The 14,057-nt window shown below is 46.9% G+C and overlaps 2 protein-coding genes across 3 annotated transcripts in view; both read left to right on the forward strand.

Moving 5' to 3' along the window:
* Positions 1-6,872, forward strand: part of caprin2 (caprin family member 2) — a 69,319-nt gene extending 62,447 nt beyond the window's left edge. The window contains exon 20 of the mRNA XM_080190680.1: positions 6,212-6,872. Within this exon, the coding sequence (XP_080046806.1) occupies positions 6,212-6,252 (41 nt within the window). The 3' untranslated portion in view covers positions 6,253-6,872. The remainder of the gene's footprint in view (positions 1-6,211) is intronic.
* A 5,301-nt stretch (positions 6,873-12,173) lies between these two features.
* Positions 12,174-14,057, forward strand: part of ipo8 (importin 8) — a 111,078-nt gene continuing 109,194 nt past the window's right edge. The window contains exon 1 of one of the 2 annotated variants that reach the window (XM_080190682.1): positions 12,174-12,305. In XM_080190682.1, coding sequence (XP_080046808.1) covers positions 12,222-12,305 — 84 coding nt within the window. In that variant the 5' untranslated portion in view covers positions 12,174-12,221. The remainder of the gene's footprint in view (positions 12,306-14,057) is intronic. The other variant, XM_080190683.1, reaches the window with a different exon arrangement.

The following is a 14,057-nucleotide window of genomic DNA, read 5'->3' on the forward strand; positions in this document are numbered from 1 at the left end:
GATTGACTTCTGCCATGTACTGTTGAAAATTTCATGGTCCATTTTGCTAAAATAGGCACATGAATCCCTTTTAACTAAATAATTGAACTTTAAATTACAATGAGATATGTTTAACATTGCCACAAGTATTTAAAATTTCATTGCAAAATCAGTTTCAACTTCTTTGAATTCCTGCTTCCTGATTGTAGTCATGACAAATATTCTGGCATCGCTTTCTAAGTCTAATTAGTTTGTGATAAATGGAAGTCTTCATTATAATGCCCTTCATGGCCCATCCCCAAAGTGTTTTACAGTCAATGATGTACTTTTGAAATGGAGTCATAGTTGTAATATAGGAACTGTGACAGTCTGCACACAGCATGTTCCCACCAATGGCACACTGTGCTGTTGGAATCATTCTTCTTCACACTCCAGCCATTCCTTATAGTTCAAATCTTGTCTATCTCCTTTGAATATATTCAATGAATCGGCTTCCACCACTCTCTTGACTGGTGATTCATGACTCTTGGTGAAAAGAAATTCCTGCTCATCTCAGTCTTGAATGGGTGACTCCTTATACTGAAATATTCTCCTTAGTGCTAGGTTCCCCTCAAGGGGAAACATCCTCTCTGCATCTACCCTGCTAAACCTCGTCTGAATCTTGTGTGTTCCAATAAGATCACCCCTCATTTGATGTATATCAGTCTGACACACTCAACCTTTTCTCTTTAAACATATTCTTCATCCCAGGAACCTACCTTCTGAACCTCTGCTGAAATGCCTGCAATGCAAGTATATTCCTTAAATAAGGCAACCAATATTGTAGGCAGGACTCTAGGTGTGGTCTCACTAATGCCTTGTACAGTTGGAGCAAGACTTCCCTACTGTTGTACTCTGCCTTGTAGTAAAGGCTGATATTGATTCAAACTCAAAGTACCAAAGCTTGGCTGTTGACTGTTCCTTGGTGCATTCTCCATGACACTGCCTCTATCAATCAGAGTCCACTTGCCAATCGCTCAGCACACTCTTCCCCTGCAGTATAAGTTGTTGTTCCCTTCACTATTGGTATTCTTATGAACTGTCCTGTAGAGTTAAGACAAAAGGCTTTGATGAAATGTCATGTTTTTCCAACAGTAATCAAGCTCTGTACCATCAACCTCCCATTAAAGTTTGTGGTTGTGTCTGGTTTTTTTGAGGGGGTGCAAGAGGAAAATGTCAGGATCCTATTTCTCTCTTCCTTTGGCATTAGCAGTTTCTCAGTACTTGTGATACTGTTGCATAATGCTCTCGTAAATATTCCAATGTTTTACATGTTCACAGTATTGGCTTGGGTGTCAACCTGTTTATTTTAAGCACCTCCATCAAAACATCATGTTGATACATTTGATAAGAAACATTACATTCTGTAAGATTCTTTCACCAAGTTCTGTAAGATAATGTACAAGGGTTCATTTCCAAATTAATTTGTTTAACCCAGAAATTGACTTCAGTATTAGTTCCCTAAAGTAACCTAGCGCTTACTCAAACAGTTACCGGTAGGTGTTCGTTGTCAGGGATGGTTTCAATGGTCGTGATTTTCTAACCAGTGCAATCAAACTCACTTGCCCTTATGTCTATATATTAAAATTTAAACTGCTGCCTGGAGACATGTTAAAGGATATCAATGTGAAGGTCACCACTGATTGCATCATACCAGAATTAAACTCATTCTGCTTTAGGAATGGATAGTAGGAAAAGAGGAGGATACAAATGCCCCAATACTAGTGCTCTCCTCTTTTACTCTCCAGAGTTACAACAAACTGCGGATACAGGTTGTACGCAGCAGTTACAACAGAAGGCGAGGAAATAGGGGAAAAAGCTGCAAGAGTTCAATGACTAGTAGCGAGGAGAGCCATTAACCCAGCCATCCAGAAACAGGCTGCGATCTTCCATCCAACTGACCCTTAAATAATTCCAAAAACAGCAACCCACACCGACCAAATCTGTGCATCAGTAAAAACACACAAAGAATTGGACAATAAGCTACAATAAGGGCCTGATGTACAGCAATCCCTTTGTTCTGTCAGCAGTTCTACATTTGTTCTTATGAATGAAACTTCTTCCTGCCATGTGTACTCTGTACAATTATATCACTCACTTGTTCTGTCATGCAAAAGAACTTGGGGAGTTTGGGGTGGGGGTGAGAATTATTTTAAATACAATGAGTACAGTGGTCTGGAATATGGTGGCTGAAAGGGCTTTGAAAGAAAACTGGACACACATTTGAGAAGGAGAAATTTACAATGTAGTGGGGAAATAGAAGTGGGACAAATTGGATCACACTTTCAGAGAGCCTGCACAGTATGATGGTCTGAATGGTCACCTTTGGAAAGGAAACTGGTAGTGTGGACCTTTAAAAGGCAACATTTATATCAATGTAGAGGTCGTCACTGATTGATTGCATCGTACCAGAATTAAACTCATTCTGCTTTAAGAATGGAGGATAGAAGAGAGGATAAAAATACTCCAATAGTAGTTCTCTTGCCTTGCTGCTCCAATAAAAACAAACTCTGTTGAAAAAGATTGCATGCAGCAGTTACAACAGAAGGCAAGGAAACGGGGGGAAAAAACAAAACCTTTTCCTGCGAGGTTTAGTTTGTACAATTATATCATTTGCTAGGTCTGTTGTGCAAAGTAACTGGCAGGGGGAGGGGGGTGGTGGTGGTGGTGGTGGTGAGAATTCCTTTTAAACACAATTCTATGCAATGGAGAAAACTGCTCAATTCAAACTGATGATCCAAGTAACTTGCTCAGTTGGAATGCTGAGTGCTGTGAAACGCGAGCAAAAAATCCACAAGGCAGAGGTTTCCTCATGCAGATATGTTTTCAGTTGATTACTCCTGATGTTAGTCTGCCAGCAATATTGTCTCCACTGTTTTACCTTCCCCTTATTTCACCCTATTCAACAAATACAGCTTCACATTTGGTACATTGATGGGAAGAATGTAAATTTGGATGTGGCTTCCCAGCTATTTTCATTAGCAGTAGGTGAGAGCATAAATGCTGTTTTGCAGCATAGATTTGATTGCGGTTTAACGAAAATCCGTGGTTTTGATTCTAAATTTACTAAGTTTTACATAGAATTTCTATCACAGAAACAGGCTTTTCAACCCAACAGGCCTATGTCAGTGTTCATGCTCCACACCAGCTTACTCCCATTCTAATTATTTAATCGCAGCCTTGTTTAGACTACGTAAACTGCGGCTCATGGATGGTACTCACTCTCGCCTCTCAGTCACACATTTCTGGGTTAATTCCCACTCCAGGACTTGAACACAAGAATCAAGGCTGACATTCCAGTGCAGCACTGAAGGAGTGCTGTACTGTTGGAGGTGGCATCTTTTGAATGAAATGCTAAACTGAACCTCTGCCTGCCTTCTCAAGCGAATGTAAAAGATCCCATGACACTATTTCAAAGAAGAGTAGGGAAGTTATCCCCGATATTCGTCCCTCAAGCAATACTGTCAAAAAAATGATCTGATGATTATCCCAATATTGTGAGAGTTCACTGCAAATTATCTGTTGTGTTTCCTATATTGCAGCAATGATTATACTTCAAAGACACTTCATTGACTATAAGAACATAAGAAATAGGAGCAGGAGTAGGCCATCTAGCCCTTCGAGCCTGCCCCGCCATTCAATAAGATCATGGCTGATCTGTTGTGGCTCAGTTCCACTTTCCCGCCCTCTCCCCATAACCCTTAATCCCCTCTCTTATCAAGAACCCATCAACCCGCTTCTTAAAAATATTTAGCGAGGCAGCCTCCACCACTTCAACGGGCAGAGAATTCCAGAGATTCACCACCCTTTGAGTGAAGAAGTTCCTCCTCAACTCCGTTCTAAACCGCCTCCCCTTTATCTTGAGGCTGTGCCCCCTAGTCCTACTGTCTTTTTTGAGCGGGAAGAGTCTCTCCACCTCTATCCTATCCATATAAAGTGCCTCAAGATGTCTGGTGGTTACAAAAGGCAAAATAATTTGTTCTTGGGACATGGGCATCACTGCCAAGGTCAACATTTGTTGTCCATCCCTAATTTCTGTAGTATTGAGGCACTGGCTAGGCTGTTTCAGAGTTTAAGAATCAACCAGATTGCTGTGGGCCATCTCATGTAAAATTGGGATATTTCTTTCCCTAAAGGAAATTGGTTGAACCAGATGGTTTTTACAACAATCAATGATAGTTTCATGTTCACAGTGACTGAAGTTAACTTTCAATTCCAGATTTTATTCATTGAATTTAAATTCCAGCAGCTGCTGTGCTGGGATTTGAAACTGTGTCTTTCTGTATTACTAGTCCAGTGACATTACCACTACACTGCCTTCTCCACCTTACTTATTTTTAACAGCATATCTTCTATTCATTTCTCCTGAATATGCTTACGTTGCTACCCCTTCAGTACGATTTGCAATGCAGTGTGCTTCAACCACCCCATGTGCTAATGAGTTCCAGCTATTGAGAATCTGAAAAGTGCACCATGCAGTCAGAGGCTCATTACAGCTGACAATAAGACTGTGAGATGAACGGTGGTACTTCTTTGATTTTAGATGTTAAAACGTCAATAATATACCTGATGCAAGTTACTGCATTAAAAATGCTTTCCTTGCTAAACTAATATGCTGGGAAGGAAGCATTGGGTGGGATTTCCTGGCTACACGCACTACTGGGATTATCCAATCAATGACAAGAAGTCAATGGAATTTTGGCTGGGCTGCTGAATTTCCCACGGTGGGTCCTGCCACAGTTGGGTCGGAAAATCCATGCCATTGGTGTGGAATTTCAAAGTAAAACTCCTTTGTAATGTTCACGTGTACTTTACATTGACCTAAACAGACTGATAGCCTGGATTTTGCAGTCAGGAGCAAAGTAATGTCCCTTGCTGTTGACATAGAATAAATCTCTGCAGCAACTCACTGCAATTTCAGTTGCCTTGAGCGAAGAATCTATCCGGCACAGGTAGCAGTGAAGTCTCTGTGCTATTGTCTAGTGCAGTCGTTGAAGGCAGGCCGGTTGTGAGAGCGACTTATGGTGACTGCATCCCAAAAACTGTATAAAGCTGGCTGCTGCAATAGGACTTTGGAAAATAGGGTTTAGTGGACATGATAAAAAGTAAAAATCTGAACATTTTTAAAGTACAGCCACCATTTTGATCAGAAAAATCATTTTAAAAAGTGATATTTAAAAAGTAGTCAGAGATTTTACTTTTAGAATAAGATTGATCAGACTTTTAAAAAAAGGTTTCATGTTAAAATATTAATCCATTTTAACTTTTAAAAGCCTCCTCTTGTGAACCTCCTCAGTATTCACGAATTGAGAGGATGCCAGTAATGGCTGGAAGTACAGATGCAAATTCTAAAGCATAATTAATTTGTAATTTGTGGACATCAGCCCAAAATTGCACTTGTTCCACACTTGCTATTTGAAGGTTTAAGCGCTTGGGTGGTGGCGTGTGTTGGCCCTGCATCTTTTGGATTTGCGCTACAATGCGCTTGTCACACTGGAAGTCGCAGGGCCTCTCCGTCATTCAGTAATGGGGAACACTGCAAGCAACAAATCACAAAAAGGAACTTGGTCCTTTCAACCAGTCAATGTCCCATGAAGAAAATGTGCATCTCTCATGAAGATGATGCAGAGACACAGTTACTCATGCATCTGAATCACTGAATGAAGCAGCTGCAAACTGTGTCAAGGACATCTCAAAGCATTTTACAACCAATGAAGCACTTTTGAAGGGTGGTCACTGGTGTAATGTAGGATATGGTTGTGCACAGCGAGGTCGCTGTTGGCTGAGGGATAAAAATTGAGCAGGATCTGAGAAAGGACACCCTGCACTTCTTAGAAATTGTGCCATGATATATTTCACATCCACCTGAGAAGGCAGACTAAGCTTGGTTTAGTATCATTTCTGAAAGACTTATATCTCCGATAGAGCAACACTCCATCAGTACTGTACTGGAGTGTCAGGCAGGATTGTGGGTCCAAATCTCTGGAGTGGGATGGAACCCATGACCTTCTATTGTCATATTAATCGCCATGATATGGGCCATCACTGGCTTGGCAGGGCAGTGGCTGGTCAGCCAGAATATTGCAGTAAGACTGTTGCACACCGTATTTCAAGACTTCAGTTCGATGAATTGTACAAGGTACCCTGAACAGAAAAGCTGAACTTACTGACCCTGGCTCATTTCTCTTCACAGGCCATGGCATCTTACCACAAATGAGGCAGACGCATGAATAAATTACCACCACAATCAAGTTTGCACAGTTTTGCAGTTTACAATACATAACTTCCCACAGTCTGATACAATATACAAACAAAAAGCGTCGTGGTGGTATTACGCGCACTCATTCTCGTATCATTGCAGACTGTATAGAGACATGTCCTTATCCAAGTTCCCATTACATCTCAGACTTCAGGGAAATTGAACTTCAACTGCTGAAACAGTTTGGGAGCTTGAGGAGAAACAGTGTCTTAAAGGGTGCATGGAACATCATGCCAGTTCTATTGGATACAACCATTGCTAAATTGCTCAAGATATTTATTGTGGAAATGTTCTTGTGTATGAACTGTAAAGACAGCTACACTGTCAATGCCTAGCTTATATTCAAACACGTATGGTATTTTTACTTGAACTATGACATGAAGAGGGCGGCGATGTTATTACTTATACTGTAGCTCGTGCTGTCTTTCTTACCCATGGGGAATGCATTTTATGCTGTTACCTGTTTAATCTGCATTGAAAGTGAGTTGTGTAAATTTGCAATATGTAGGGGGTGCAGTATTCCTCAACAGTTGAGACATTTCAGATTTTACATGAAATGCTGGAGCACGGTTTTCTGGATGTACATTGACTTTGTTTACAGCCATTAAATGTATGTTTAAAAATAAATAATAAAATATTCTCACAAAATGTGGGGTGCTGTAGCAAAATGAAGCAAACCCAATCCCTCCTTATCCCCTCTATTTTGTCACTTTATTTTCTGTCTCACTGAAAAATGAACTGCCTTTTATAATCCAGGATATTGTCCAATGATGATGTTTAGTTCTATAGCCTCCTGTGTGTAACTACTAGCATATCATTTTGGGGGATTCCTTTCCTTATTAGGAAGGGGGAGTTGAGACTTGTAGTTGCTCAGGATGTGATATTATTCAGGAAAAATGTTAATGATCTTTCTTACAACTGTTGGAAATCAAGCAGACATCCAAAGTAGAAAGGCACTATCTGTTTTTAGGAACACTCTTCACAGGAGAAAGCCATTCAGCCTTCTGCCACGCAAAAAGATTATGGATAATCTTTGTTTGCACTCTCATTTACTCATCATGCTCCCCAAAAATCTGAAGACATATCTAAATGAAATGATTTTTCACCTCTTTCGCTTACTGCAGATAGCTGCACTCGTGGTTGTTTCTTTCCTCTGTCGGAATCAGGTCCGCTATCTAATGCTTCAAGCAACTTTAGCCTGCATTGTGCTTTCAGCTGGTTTACCTGCAGCTTTATTTTGTTTCATTAAGTCTCACATGTATTGATTCTTTTCCCTTAGCTGTGTTTTTGTCTCCCCCGCCTCCCCCCCAACACAAAAAGCTCTAAGCGCTTCCCAGAAAGGCAAAAACAAAAAAGTCAAATTTTAAACAAAATGTATTACAGCAAGTCTCTACCACTATACCAGCAGCACAGGCTAATAAGGCAGGTCAAAAGTTCAGCTGTCCCTCTCTTTCACTTTGCCAGCGAAACAAGAGAACTATATGGCAATTCCATCAGAAAAATGGAGGCAAGTGGGCAAATTCCTTCCAGAACATGGGGCCTGCTGTAAGTTCACCTTACACACCAGATTGAGTGAAAAACTGTCTTGAACCTGGCACATAATCATGTTGGAACTGCCTGCCTCCACCAACAACTCCCAACTCTACTGGTCTGCGAGCTGATACATAAACAAGTCACAGGGCACTTGATCCAGAAATGGAACAAGGCACTAGTATATGAGACTTGACACTGATATAACATCACGTCACTGGCAGGCACAGGGTACTCAAGACCTACTCAAAAGCAGTATAATCAGACATCTGGATTGCACTCTCCACATTCAGGGTGGTGTTCTAACCCCAAACATCTTCAGCTGCTTCGTCAATGTCTTATCCATAGAATCATGAAATTCCTACAGTGCAGAAAGAGGCCATTCACCCCACCAAGTCTGCACTGACTCCAAAACAGCATCCTCCCCATGCCTTCTCCTCCGCCCTATTCCCATAACCCCAAAGCTAATCCACCTAACATAGCACTGTGGTAGAATTTAGCATAGCCAATCCATCTAACCTGCACATCTATGGATTGTAGGAGGAAACCGGAGCACCCGGACAAAACCCACACAGTCATGTGCGGAACATATGAACTTCACAGGTCAGAATTGAACCCAGGTCCTTCATGCTGTGAGGCAACAGCGCTAACTGCTGTACCACCCTATTCTGCCTTACCTTGCATCATTAGGTCAGAAGTGAGTATGTCCATTGCTTGTGTAGCGTCCAGTTCCATTTGCAGTTCCATGCCTACAAGCATCAAATCCTGATTAACATTTAGATGCCTGCAAAACAGAAATAAGGAGTGTGATGGAATACATTCCACAGACCTGAATGAGTGCAGCTCCAAAAATACAGAAGAAGTTTGACACCATCCCGGACAAAGTACCCCATTTGACAACCGTTTGATCACCTTAAACATTTGCTCCTACTTAAATACCATGGCTGTCATTCATGTATACCACATACAAGATGCACTGCAGCTACTCACCAAAACTTCACTGACAGCACCTTCCAAATCCTTGATCTTTAAAGTTTTTTCTACCTGATAATGGCTGAGTAAAGCAGATTTTCATTTTTGGAAGGGAGGATGTTATTTCTTTACCAAGTCATGAGAAGATTATCATACACTGATCTTTCTCTCACTCTGTAATCTTCACTTTGGCCCCAAATCTTTCATAAATTCATCATTATCCTTCCAGTTCATTTTGATCATTGCTCTGGGTATTTTTGAAATATTTGATAATTGATCCAGATGCTTTGATTGGCCAGTCCTTTTGAATCAGCCCACATTGTCAAGGAAAGTAATATCAGAATTCTTTTGGCTGAATAGCTCACCGTTCTTTTATTCTGCTAAAGACTTCATTAGCCTGGACCTAGTACCTTTACAAATAATAGCCCTGTACTATTTCAGTGTCTGAGAAAATAAGGTAGCAGCTGATAATGTTGTTCGATGCAGCTTAGCCACTTGGCTTCACACAACATTTGAATGCACTGATGGATAGACTTTTGCCTTGTGCCGTCAACTCACAGGAGATTTGGTACAAATTGTACTGTAGTATATCTGCAAAACAGACCATCCCCAAGAAACAACAAACTTTCTGCTGCACAGTGACTATATTGTAATCATAGAAATCACAGAAACCTACAGTGCAGAAAGAGGCCATTGGGTCCATCGAGTCTGCACCAACCACAATCCTCGCAGGCACCCACCCCTTCCAATATTCCTACGTATTTATCCACTAATCCCTCTAACCTACACATCTCAGGACACCAAGGGGCAATTTTAGCATGGCCAATCAACCTAACCTGCAATCAGTCACATTGTACATATCTATAATCTACTTGCAAATTCAATTACTGAACGGGGGGTAAACAATATTCATGCAATATCAGACAGCGCAGTAGAAAACTTGCATTTGTACAGGACAGTGGCTGGCAGAATGTAGCCGGGGTGGGGGGGTGGAGGAAGTGAGGTCACATTGTGGCCCATCTGGTTTCTGAGTGTGGCCCACGAGACATTTTGTTGACAGTTGCTCATGCACAAGGCTGTCACATTCCATTGATTTCCATCCACGTAGATTTGTAGAAACAAATCCCATCCCACAAGTCGCTGTGCAAATCTTGATACAAAATCCCCCTTGTTCCTCAGTGTGCAGAGTACATACAGTTTGGAGGAATTGCACTAGTTTAAGGAGTTTGGTGAAGCCCAAGTACCATAGCAAATCCACCCCAGCACAAATAACTCCTGGACTTCTATACGAACTATAATTCCTCTGTTAATCAGGTATTCATCAAGACATTGATTGTCAATCAAACATAATGGACCAAACATCACCATTAAAATGAAAACAAAATACTGGATGCTGGAATCTAAAACAAAGAACGATGGGGAAAAACTCAGCAGGTCCGGGAGCATCTGTAGAAAGAGAAACAGAACTAACAAATCAAGACAATTTGATTCTTCTTCAAAGTTAAAGAGAGGAAAAATGAGTTGGGTTATGTACTGTATAAGACAGGCTGGAACAGTAGAGCTAGGAGAGATTGCAACAAAGATTTAGCAAATCTTAAGAAAAGTGGCAGGTGGCTGCTGGGGGTGGGGGGGGGGGTGTGAAAATTGCATAGGAACAAAAAATGTTTAGGAGATAAATAGAAAAGGTTAAGATGGTGGAAAAAGGCTACAATCTAAAGTTGTTGAACTCAGTGTTGAGTCCTGAGGGCTGTAATATGCCGAAACAGAAGATGAGATGCTGCTCCTCCAACTTATGTTAGGGCTTCACTTGAGCATTGCAGCAATCCAAGGATGGACATGTGGGCATGAAAGCAAGGTACAGAGATAAAATGGTAAGTGACAGGAAGATTGGGGTCATGTTTGCAGACTGAGTGAAGGTGTTAGGCAAAGTGGTCACCGAGTCTGTGTTTACTCTCCCCAGTGTAGAGGAGACCACATTGAGAGCAGTGATATAGTAGACCAAATTGAAGGAGGTGCAAGTGAAATGTTGTTTCACCTGAAAGGAGTATTTGGGGCCTTGAATGGTGAGGGGGAGGGAGGTAATGGGGCAGATGTTGCACTTTCTAAGATTGCATGGGAAAGTGCCATAGAAGATGAATTGGTGGTGATGAGGAGGTGCCACAGAGGGTGCGGTACTTGCCATGTTGATGACAGAGTGGGGGTGAGGGGAAAATGTATTTGTTTCTGGCATCATGCTGGGATTGGCAGAAATGGCAGAGGATGACTCTTTGAATGTGGAGGCTGGTGGGGTGAAAATTGAAGTCTAGGTGACCTTCTGATGGTTCTGGGAGGGAGAGGGAGGGGCAAGGGCAGAAGTGCAGGAAATGGGTCAAAGTCAATTTGGTTCACAATCAACTGTGAACCAAAAGGGGGAAAGCTAGTTAAAGAAAAAGGCAGATATGTTAGAAGCATCATTTTTAAAGGTGGGATCTTCCAAACAGATGTGATGAAGTTGGAGAAATTGGGAGAATGCGATAGAGTCCTTATATAGAGTAAGGAACTCTGAGAGTTGTGGGCTTGTAATGAAAATTGACGGTCAGTCTACCATCAGAAAGAGAGACAGAGAGGTACAGGAAGGGAAATATCAGAGAAGTGACCGTGTCAATATGACAGAGAAGGAAATTGGAAGCAAAATCGATAAGATTTTTCCAGGTTCAGACAAGAGTCTGATTTGGTGCCAATGTCATAGAAAAAGAATTGTGGGAGTAGGCCTGAGTTGGACTGGAACAGGACTTTTCTCCAGGATTGTGCAGAGCAACCAGAGTAAGGAGATTGACCATCAGTGGCTGGAGACCCCAGGCCAACCCTGAAGGGTTCACAACCTGGCTGTTCAGTGCCGACACCCACAGCACTGGATAGAATATGAAGCCTACCTGGCCAGTGGCAGGCCATCAGACATTTTTAAGTTCCTGAACAGCCAGATATTTCCCTTGCTCAAGGAAACATTTTGAGAAGCAGTCCGAGCTGCAAAGATTACATGTTCCGTACAGTGACGTCATGCATGTTCTGCCGTACGATGACGTAGCACGGGTTGTACATGGACGTAACATTTTGCCGTGCATTGACGTCACTTTCTGCCGTACAATGACGTCCACCAAGGTTCTCCGTACGGTGACGTCACACAAGTTCGCTGTCCGGAGGCTGGAATGGCGGCGGCAAGCCACGTTACCATGGTGACCAAGGCTGGCGTCGGCAGGCCGCAAGGCGCGAGAGCCGGTTAAATTTAGTGTTTGGCGCCACCTTTGAGTGACGCGCGTTACGCACGAGTGCGGAGGGAGGAAAAAAGAAAAAAAGAAACACAATCACTGAGTGGCGTTGTCGCCCGCTCGGCCCGATTACATCAAGGGCCAAAGAGAGGAAAGGAGGGATCTGCGGGGGTGGGTGGGGGGAGAAGCTCAACAAAATGGATCCCAACCGGATCATACAGGCCCTCAAAGGCACCATTGACCCCAACCAAAGGATCGCGGCCGAGAGCGAACTCAATCAGGTGAGGAGCCGGCTCTCGCTCGCCGCTTTTTGGGCTGCGTGGGGTTTTATTCTGCTCGGGTTCGGTGGTCGCGGCCTGGACAGTGGGTCGCACCAGAGAGGAGAAGAGGAGGGAGCGGAGATGGGGGGAGGGCAGCAGGGGGGGCAGGGGAGAGCAAAGCAAAATAGTGTGAAAGGTAACAGGAGAGGAGGAAATTCGGGGCGAGCTGGAGAGATGGAGGAGGGGAAATAGTGCAAATTGGAGAGAAATGAGGGTGATAGAGGAGGAGGGGCTGTGGTGGGGGACGGGGTGGGGGGGGGTGGGGCTGATGGGTGGGGGGGACAGGACGGGGTGGGGGGTTGGTGGTGGGGTGGGGGGGGGACGGGGTGGGGGGTGGTGGTGGGGTGGGGGGTGGTGGTGGGGTGGGGGTGGTGGGGTGGGGGGGGGGACGGGGTGGGGGGTGGTGGGGGGTGGGGGGGGGGGGACGGGGTGGGGGGTGGTGGTGGGGTGGGGGGGGGGACGGGGTGGGGGGTGGTGGTGGGGTGGGGGGGGGGACGGGGTGGGGGGTGGTGGTGGGGTGGGGGGGGGGACGGGGTGGGGGGTGGTGGTGGGGTGGGGGGGGGGACGGGGTGGGGGGTGGTGGTGGGGTGGGGGGGGGGACGGGGTGGTGGTGGGGTGGGGGTGGGGGACGGGGTGGGGGGTGGTGGTGGGGTGGGGGGGGGGGACGGGGTGGGGGGTGGTGGTGGGGTGGGGGGGGACGGGGTGGGGGGTGGTGGTGGGGTGGGGGGGGGACGGGGTGGGGGGGGGACGGGGTGGGGGTGGGACGGGGTGGGGGGGACGGGGTGGGGGTGGGGTGGGGGTGGGACGGGGTGGGGGGTGGGGGGGGGGACGGGGTGGGGGTGGGACGGGGTGGGGGGGGACGGGGTGGGGGTGGGGTGGGGGTGGGACGGGGTGGGGGGTGGGGGTGGGGTGGGGGGTGGGGGACGGGGTGGGGGGGGACGGGGTGGGGGGTGGTGGTGGGGGGGTGGTGGGGGCAGGGGCGGTGGTGGTGGTGGGGGCGGGGGGCGGTGGTGGTGGTCGGGGGGGGGTGGTGGTGGGGGGTGGTGGTGGGGGGTGGTGGTGGGGGGGGCGGTGGTGGGGGGTGGTGGTGGTGGGGGGGCGGGGGGTGGTGGGGGGGGGCGGTGGTGGTGGGGGGGCGGTGGTGGGGGGTGGTGGGGGGGGTCGGGGGGCGGTGGTGGTGGGGGGGCGGTGGTGGGGGGGGTCTGGGGGCGGTGGTGGGGGGGGTCGGGGGGCGGTGGTGGTGGGGGGGCGGGGGGCGGTGGGGGGTGCGGTGGTGGGGGGGGTCGGGGGGCGGTGGTGGTGGGGGGGCGGGGGGCGGTGGGGGGGGCGGTGGTGGGGGGGGTCGGGGGGGGGTGGTGGTGGGGGGGCGGTGGTGGGGGGTGGTGGTGGTGGGGGGTGGTGGTGCTGGGGGGGCGGTGGTGGGGGGTGGTGGTGCTGGGGGGGCGGGGGGCGGTGGTGGGGGGTGGTGGTGGTGGGGGGGCGGGGGGCGGTGGTGGGGGGTGGTGGTGGTGGGGGGGCGGGGGGCGGTGGTGGGGGGTGGTGGTGGTGGGGGGGGCGGGGGGGGGGTGGTGGTGGTGGGGGGGGGCGGGGGGGGGTGGTGGTGGGGGGGGCGGGGGGCGGTGGTGGTGGTGGGGGGGGCGGGGGGGGTGGTGGTGGTGGGGGCGGGGGGGGGTGGTGGTGGTGGGGGGGGCGGGGGGGGGTGGTGGTGGTGGG

This window comes from Carcharhinus amblyrhynchos, chromosome 6 (genome assembly GCF_965287045.1).
Source record: "Carcharhinus amblyrhynchos chromosome 6, sCarAmb.v2.hapA, whole genome shotgun sequence".
Taxonomy (NCBI): Eukaryota; Metazoa; Chordata; class Chondrichthyes; order Carcharhiniformes; family Carcharhinidae; genus Carcharhinus; species Carcharhinus amblyrhynchos.